Consider the following 9,522-nt stretch of genomic DNA (forward strand, 5'->3'; position numbering starts at 1 on the left):
CCCCAACCATCTACGCCACGCCCCAACCATCCACGCCACGCCCCAACCATCCACGTTACGCCCCACCCACGCCACGCCCCACCCACCCACGCCCCACCCATCCACGCCACGCCCCACCCACCCTCGCCACGCCCCAACCATCCACGCCACGCCCCACCTAACCAAGCCACTGCCATTACACACCCACCTCCCAAACACCACCAACACACGCCGACCTCTCAACCGCCACCATCACATGCCTACCTCCAAACCACGCCCGACCACCTTCCTACCACCACCCTGCCACCTTACCCACCTCCCCAGCACACCCAGCACACCACCCTACCCACCTCCCCAGCACACCGCCCAGGCTCCCAGCGCAACGCTATCGAACATTAATATCAAACGTCAATAATGAGAATGCGGAAGACCATGCAACAGAAATCTGTCGACATCGGGAAATCAAGCTGTATCTTCCTAGCCTAGTACCCAAGTATGGTAAGGCTATACGTTCATATTAGCATTCTCTGCCAACACTCACAGTCGCTCTCCTGCGTCTATCTCAGAGTAAATACTTCACTATAAAATCTGCGAATTAATGTACGATTCCTAGCGCAACTAGAAGTTCGGAAAGAGATTGCTGCTACTATATCCAGCCACGATAAGACACAGCAGGCTACGGCTTGGCTTGCATTCCAATAGCCCAGGATACAGTCAAGCTTTTATGCGGAATTTTACCGATTTTTCATTTTTCATTCGTATCCGATGACTAATACTATAGGCGGCACATCTGTACATACTTATTTGTCAATAAACGTTTACTCTTCATTAGAGCAGCTAGTATCCGCGCAAAGGCTTGAGTACCCTTAAAGTAAAAGGCTAAAGTACCCTTAAAACAATCATGTGTTGCGACGGTAGGATAACATCCGATGATTTCATCTCATGAGACTGCTGATCGATTCATATGCATGGTATTTAGTCCCAACGGCAAATTATATTCTATAACAGCTATTTTAAAAGTGCGATATCAATTTTGACGTTTTTATAAAGTCCATGTGCGTCACTTTGAGAAGATGTTGACAAAACAGATTGCTGTCAGCGCCACAGTCTGCTGACATGCAGCTATACAGATCACAGGAGACATGAACGAACATCCACACATTCAGTAATTAAGCACCGCACAAATTACATTCCTTAATGAAGCTGGCAACAAATTGTGCCGATAAAACCCTCCTATCAACTTCCTTCGATACTGCGATTTTGTTTTTTTAGCCGGAATTGTTTTATAACGGAGGTGTTTGCCAAACTCGCTAGCGTCAACCACAAAAAACGCATATATAACATACGCCTATTAAAACTGGCGAAATAAAAATGTATTCTACTTATTCTATTTGTACGTATTTACATTTTCCTATATCTGCACGGGTGTATGCTTTTGCCTATATATATATATATATATATATATAAACATGGGTATGCCATGCACAGCCGCTGATGGTTTGCCAGCAGCGAGAGAACACGGCGCTGGCAAATTCCTATGAAGCTGAGTTATGATTTGGCAGACCGGCGCAAATGTAGCTCGCAGCTACGCGCTCTCACGGGAACGACGAAACACCGCATGCACGGCGGGCCAGAAACCGCGCGCGCCAGCTATTTCGTACGTACGCGCCAACGCCATTAAACACACCAGCGGGGGAGAGATATCCGCGAGCATCTCTCTCTCGCTTCGTTGGGTGTTCCCCGCGCCTACTTCGGAATTCCGCTTCTCAGAATCGCTAGAGAGAGAAGTTCGCACATCTGGGGGAATCCTCGTCATCGCGTGAGTGCTTCTGTCGGAATACACGCGGCGAACTCTCACCTGACTAGACCCTGGAAGTAGCAGATGACGCTCCTGGGCATGCGCGACTGCGGCGGCAGCAGGGTTGCTATGACGACCGGGTCGGCGTCGTACAGGCAGCAGACGCCATCATGGCTCATGTCGTCGCGGACGCTGTCAGCGCTCTCTATCCATTCCTCAGCTTCCTTCGCTGTCTGCTCCAGAAGTTGCCTGCAGCAAACGTCTTATATTAGACTTTATGGCTGACCGGAAGACTGAATTTTCATTTTGTCCCTCCATCGTTTCTATTTGTTTAGTTTCATTTGATTTAATTTTATTGGCATTGTCGATGAACTTACTTAATTAATCTGATACCTACAAGATGTAATTCATAAGTGTAAATAAAGTAAATTGAATTGAATTGAATTGAATTGAATTGAATAGACTCTCATTAAGCTATCATCGACTTGGGAGAAAAGTTCTTTTTTCAACTATGTTTTTACGAACACAATTGTGTTGTCAAATGCACATCGAAGCACGGCACCAGATGAGATATACAAGATGTGTGTTGAACAGAGAGCGGGTAGATGAGATATACGAGATGTGTGTTGAACAGAGAGCGGGTAGATGAGATATACGAGATGTGTGTTGAACAGAGAGCGGGTAGATGAGATATACAAGATGCGTGTTGAACAGAGAGCCGGTAGATGAGATATACGAGATGCGTGTTGAACAGAGAGTGAAATCGCCATGATGGCTTCAGTGATGCTGGGATGCTGGGAACATTCATACCTAGCGTCGACAGCCTCGGTTATCAGGTGATGTAATCTGTTTTCGTAGATGTGCACCGGTGAATCAACATCGCCTTTCTGCAGCGACAGGAACTGTTGCACCTTCACGTCATGACTTATGCGTGGATCTAGATTCAGCAAGCGCTGTGGTTCACAAACAACACGATAACAGCGTGTTAACAAGAGCAATCAGAGATAGAAAACCTCCGCCACAGCGTAACAGTCCCCCCATCTTGCTGGTACATCCAATATAGTGTGATTCATTTTTCAGAAATTTGAAAAAAAATCCAGAATTTTTTTAATGAATTTTGAATGAGTCCGAAGTCTTGCCCACAAAAGAAATTTTCAAAAAATCCTGGATCCAGATCTGGATCCGGATCACCACCAAAATCTAATCGATTGGTTGTTGGCCCAAGACCAACCCTTCAAAAAATTTCATCAAAATCCATCTGTAACTTTTTGAGATATTCTGTGTACAGACAAACCAACAAACCAACAAATAAACCAACAAACTAACAGGGGCGAAAACATAACCTCCTTGGCGGAGGTAATTACGACTCATTAGGAAACTTACAAAACAAGCTAATCAACGAAACCAGGAGTTCATACGCAATGCACTTTTATCAATATTATAATCACCTGCCGTTTGCATGCTGTCTGGAAGTTTCGAAATAGAAGCGTTATAAAAAAAAATAGAAGGAGAATGCTACATAGTTCCACAGCGGTACAGATGCGTACATATACGTTTAGGCGAGAAGTTTTTATTTTGTTGGTTTACAGATCCGTCGACCCGAATTTTCAAGAAAAAATAAATAAATAAAAATTGAAAATCTGTATTTTTTTATTCCCGCCGAACTTTTCTCTAAAAAATATGAATAAAAAAATGTAAACTTGCACAAACAGTTTATAATAAAAGTAAAAATAATTAGAAGTTGAGTTTTGTTTTCATTTAGTTTTCTTAAAATACTTTAATATCATGTATAACAGTATCACTGTATTTTGACTTGTTTGATCTGACAAAACGACCTTTTTTTTTTTACCCTACCGAGTCAACAACAACAACAAAAATTCTGTAAACCAACAAAACAAAAAAAGGTGGCCTTAATAAGCTTTAAAGACAATAATTGGACCTTGGGGCGGGCATGTTTAAATGTTTTTATTGGGAAGCGCCTGTCTCTTGAGTAATGGCACCTACCTTCAAATAGTTATTCAGCTCTGGATGAGTAATGGCACCTACCTTCAAATAGTTATTCAGCTCTGGCACCCGACGCATTGCTACATCCCTCACTGCACTCTGTCCTGCGTACATGTTCCCTGTAACGTACATATCTTCTTGTAAAAACAACGACACCGTATTACATAGACAATTACATTGACAACCTCTTCTTAATTCCGTCTCTCCTCGTGGAGAATAGGGCTGGAAATCAAATTTCTCCATGACGTTCTATCTTTGGCGGTTTTTTCGGCCTCGTTCCACGTTTTAAACCCTAATGAAATCCTTTCTTTCTCCACTGCATGTCCTTCTCCATGTTTCTTTGGTCTTCCCGCTTTTTTCTTCCCCTCCGGGACCCATTGCATTGCATTGCACATAGACATGCAACTACATGGACAATTACAACGATAATTTACGACAAAAGTTTACGACGACAATTTACAACAACAATTAATACGACAATTACATAGACAACGACACCGTACTCTTGAAACTACCAGCAAAAAAGACATCTACCTATCTCTTATCTCTACTCATCTCTTATCTCTATCTATCTCTTATCTTTATCTCTTATCTCTATCTATCTCTTATCTCTATCTATCTCTTATCTTTATCTCTTATCTCTATCTATCTCTTATCTCTATCTATCTCTTATCTTTATCTCTTATCTCTATCTATCTCTTATCTTTATCTCTTATCTCTATCTATCTCTTATCTTTATCTCTTATCTCTACTCTCTACTCTCTATCTCTTATCTCTGCTGTTGTTCTATCATCGCACCGCCTGAAAGTTTGTGATACAGGTAAGTTACATAGAAGCCAGATAATAACAAGCTATCTAGCACCGTCTACAATATCATAGCTGCCAGCAGACAGTCCTTTGCTTTGTTTCTACTAGAAGCATTCTTAGTTGTTCGTATCGTAGTTATTCAAACGTGAGAACGAATGAGTATCATTCTTCCTACTAGAAGCATTCTTAGCAAAGGTTTCATGGAGCCGTTGTCGTTCATCCTCGAACTCAGGAATGTTCCTGGAGGATCAGGGTGCGCATGCTCACCGGGAAGATCCGGAAGGACCTTGTAGCGTTCCTCGAAGAGTCCAGCTTCGACAGGATGGTTGTCCTGCAGCTGTAGATGCAGCGCCTCAAACTGACTGTAGCGGCGGAAGACAATGTAGGATCGGCCATTGGATAGTGTCACCTCAACGTGATAGACCTGAGAGAGAGAGGTAGTAATACATTAACGTGAAATACCTCTAACGACAGAGAGAGAGAGAGAGAGAGAGAGAGAGAGAGAGAGAGAGAGAGAGAGAGAGAGAGAGAGAGAGAGAGAGAGAGAGAGAGAGAGAGAGAGAGAGAGAGAGAGAGAGAGAGAGAGAGAGAGAGAGAGAGAGAGAGAGAGAGAGAGAGAGAGAGAGAGAGAGAGAGAGAGAGAGAGCGAGCGAGCGAGCCAAGCGAGGGACAGTGAGAAGGGAGGATAAGACAGGGCGCCGGAGATGGAGAGGGACAGGGACGAGCCAGGACAGAACATAGAGGCAGTAGCATGGGAAAGGAGCGAGCTTGAGGCCGTTAGTTTCTGTGAAATCTGTTTTGCGCTCATCCTCCGCCTAATCCCATTTCCCTTCGACACGTCCAGTGGCTTGCCACCTACCACCACAGTGGCGGCCACTCTCATCGCCGGCACCCCCAAACCGTCTCGGGGCATGTACGCAGGCAGCTGCTGGCCACTACATACGTCATGAGGACACGTAGCACGGCAAACGCGAGACAGAGCACACGACGACGACGACGATCGCCGGCGACCATGTCTCCGCAGGCAGCCGACTGGCGCCACCTAGCACGCTCGCCGGCGTGCGGCGGAGCCGTGGCGCCCCCTCGGCTCCGTACGGCGAATGTAGTCCTCGCGCGTGATCCAGCGGAAGCTCGCGAGGCCCGCGAACGTAGCTGGCGCGACAACAGACGTCCGAGGCGACCGCGACATCGAGTTGGCGTGTTCACCGAGATGATGGCGGCGTGTTCCGGGAAGCGGCGCGCGCGAAGGTTGCCGACAGCAGCCGTGCGAGAACCGGCCGGTCCAGCTGGCGAGTTGGGCCGCCTGGCGGGGAGAAACGGACCGCGATTGAAGCGCGTCACGAGATTCGAAGTCGAAACATTTTATTTATAAACGTTATTAATACGACGGCGATCACTGAACAAAAAGTACATGTGAACTTGTGATAAGGCGCAGTTAAAGGCAGCGGCTATACGTATAATTAATATAATTACTTAACTAAGCTTGAGTTAACAATTGGCTCTTGGCTACATAAAGTGGGGACAATTACTAAGCAATGAGTTCGATACAAAATCGTTCGTTGTTCGAACGCGAATTACGATGGTAATCTACAGCCTACAATATCCTTAGTTGTTCACGAACGCACCTCGATGGTCAATCTAGCAGCCTACAATATTCCTTAAGTTGTTGCACGACCATTACGATGGTAATCTACAGGCGCTAAAATATCCTTAGTTGTTCAGAACCAATTTACGATGGTAGAATCCTACAGCTAAAATATCTTAGTTGTTCACGAACGGCAATTAGCGATGGTAATTCTACAGGCTAAAATACCTTAGTTGTTCACCTGACGAACCAATACGATGGTAAATTAATCTACAGCCTAAAATATCTTAGTTGTTCACCGAAAACTACGATGGTAATCTACAGCCTACAATATCCTTAGTTGTTCACGAACCAATTCGATGGTAATCTATCACTAAAATATCCTTAGTTGTTCAACGGAACCAATTACGAGTAATCTACAGCCTAAAATATCCTTAGTTGTTAAAAAAACCCCCCCCCACCCCCCCCCCAAAAAAAACACGAACGTCGAAACTACGATGGTAATCTACAGCCTAAAATATCTTAGTTGTTCGCGAACAACTACGATGGTATCTACAGCCTATAAATATCCTTAGTTGTTCGGAACAAGAACTACGATGGTAATCTACAGCTAAAATATCCTTAAGTTGTCTCACAAACCAACTACAATGGTAATCTCCAGCCTAAAATAATCCTTAGTTGTTCACGAAAAACTACGAAGTGGTAAATCTACAGCCTAAAATATTCCTAGTTGTTCGCCGAACCAACTACGATGGTAAATTGCCGGCCTAAAAATCATTCCTTAGTTGTTCGCGAACCAACACGATGGTAATCTACAGGCCTAAATATCCGTAGGTTGTTCACGAACCAACTACGATGGTAATCTGCAGCTAAAATATCCTTAGTTGTTCACGAACCAGACTACGAATGGTAAATCTACAGCCTAAAATATCCCTTAGTTGTTACTGAACGCAACTAACGAATGGTAATCTACAGCTTAAAATATCCTTAGTTGTTCACGGAAACCAACTACGAATGGTAATGCTATCAGCTAAAATATCCTTAGTTGTTTGTCAGCGGAACCAACTACGATGGTAATCTACAGTCTAAAACATCCTTCATTGTTCACAGACTAATCCTGACAGTAAACTACACACACTAAATCCCCTCTTATTGATCACACAACGTTCGCGATACAGTCTGCGAACAGCGACGGGCGAAGCTCAAGCGAACCGCATTTTTAGCACGTCAATTACAACCAACAGGTCCCGACGATTGCAATCCTGCAGCTGTAAAATCTGTCTTCGCTCTCTCGCGAAGGTCAAACGAAAGGATTTTACATGCAGTGCATGCAGTGGTGCTGGTGCCGACACAGAGGGCTCAATCAATAACCGTGGCAACGCCGCGACCGATAACGCAGTCGACGTGCGTAACGATCCGCAAATGCCTTCTGTATCATTGTCTTTCAAGACCACCATTAACGTCATCGTCATCATCATTATCATCAATCATTGAGGGGTGCACCGATCCAATCTTTTAAGTTCGGCGGCGGGAGCCAAGAACCAGCTGAACTTCTGAACTACCTGGCCGGAACCGCAAACTTAAGCTGGGAAATACACTTGACAGTTTTTAATTGGACCGTATTCGCGCAAACTCCTCCGGCCTGAACGAAAATATTATGTAGCAGCGAACACAGCTGCAGGCGAGTAGGACAATGCTCATTGTTCTACATGTTCTCATTATGTCTCATGTCTCATCTTCTCATTTCTCATGTCTCATGTTCTCTTATATATACATGTTCCATTTTCTATCATGTTCAACATTCTACATTGTTCTCATTGTTCTCAAATGCTACAAAGTTCTAATTACAGGGATGGTTGTTAGGTGTATGACTCATCTGTTTACAGTGACATAATTCTGGCATCCTATTCGGCGAGCGAATTGTGTGGGAAAACCTGGCATGTTGCAGTATCCCTGGTTTTAGGTCGATTATTTCACTACAGACAGATGCATTTTGTGGCTCTAAGAGATTTTATTTTAAAAGAAAAAATCTGCGTGAATCACCTAACATCAGTTGGTTCAGTCCGTTAGTTAGCCGAGTTAAAGTGGCAAACGTTTTCTGGGCAGAATAGTAGTGAAGTTGTTACACTATATTTGGTCAGCAAGTTTGACCTCTATTGATGGCTCAACACATTCAGTGACGATCTTTTGATCTTGATGAAGGTTGTAGGCAGAAATTAAATTAGGTAAAAGGTTCCGATTCCGGCCGACTGTTCCTGACGGGATTCCGGCGGAAACGGAACTTTGAAAAATTGGGGATCCGCCCGGATAGTTCTGGCATATCCAAAGTTCTGGTGCACCCTAATCTCATCATCATATCATTATCATCATCGGCCATCATCACCATCATTATCATCATCAGCAGCAGCAGCAGAGCATCATGATCACCAGCACCATGCAACACACAGCCACCACCATCGCTGATACTCCCGCCTCGCGTAATGACTATCATCATCATCATCATCATCATCACTCATCATCATCATCACATCATCGTTTCATCATCATCCTCATCATATACGCCATCATCTATCACCGTCATCATCCTCAATGGCAGATAATGATCATCGTTATAATCATCATCATCATCATCGTCATCGTCATCTTCCATCATCATCATCATCATCATACACGGCATCATTAATCACGTCATCATCCTCATGCGTCTGATCATTCATTGTAATCAATGATCATCATCGGCATCATCATCATCCTCAATGCAGTACGATCTCGTTGTAATCATCATCATCGTCATATCATCAACATCATGATCAACACGCATCATCATCATCATCATCATCATCATACACATCATTTATCCCGTCATCATCTCACGTAGTAGATCATCATTGTAATCAATCATAGTCATCTCATCATCCTCATCGGCAGTACGTCATCGTTGTAATCATCATCATCGTCATCATCATCGTCATCGTCAGGCATCATCATCATCATCATCATACACGCATCATTAATACCGTCATCATCCTCATGCAGTTACTTGATCATCGTTGTAACTCATCATCATCCAGCATCATCATCATCATCAATCAGCATCATCTCAATCATCATCATCACCATCATCATCATCATCATCATACACAATCATTATCTGTCCTCATCCTCATGCAGTACGATCATTCTTGTAATCAATCGTCCATCATCATCATCATCGTCAGCATCATCGCATCATCACCATCATCATCATCATCATCATCATTATCATCATCATCATCATACACAATAATTATCACGCGTCATGCATCCTCATGTAGTACGCTTATCGTTGTGGAAGAGAAAAGACAAAAAA

The 9,522-nt window shown here is 43.8% G+C and overlaps 1 protein-coding gene across 1 annotated transcript in view; it reads right to left on the reverse strand.

The window, feature by feature from the left end:
- Nucleotides 1-1,837: 1,837 nt before the first annotated feature.
- The window catches only part of LOC106814257 (SH3 and PX domain-containing protein 2A-like), a gene marked incomplete at its 3' end in the record, with an annotated part of 21,090 nt that continues 13,405 nt past the window's right edge, over nucleotides 1,838-9,522 (reverse strand). Inside the window, exons 3-6 of the mRNA XM_014818553.1 lie at nucleotides 4,856-5,012; nucleotides 3,824-3,900; nucleotides 2,588-2,730; nucleotides 1,838-2,026 (exon numbers count right to left, since the gene is read on the reverse strand). Coding sequence (XP_014674039.1) covers nucleotides 1,838-2,026; nucleotides 2,588-2,730; nucleotides 3,824-3,900; nucleotides 4,856-5,012 — 566 coding nt within the window. The remainder of the gene's footprint in view (nucleotides 2,027-2,587; nucleotides 2,731-3,823; nucleotides 3,901-4,855; nucleotides 5,013-9,522) is intronic.

Source organism: Priapulus caudatus, unplaced genomic scaffold, assembly GCF_000485595.1.
Source record: "Priapulus caudatus unplaced genomic scaffold, Priapulus_caudatus-5.0.1 Scaffold893, whole genome shotgun sequence".
NCBI lineage: Eukaryota > Metazoa > Priapulida > Priapulimorpha > Priapulimorphida > Priapulidae > Priapulus > Priapulus caudatus.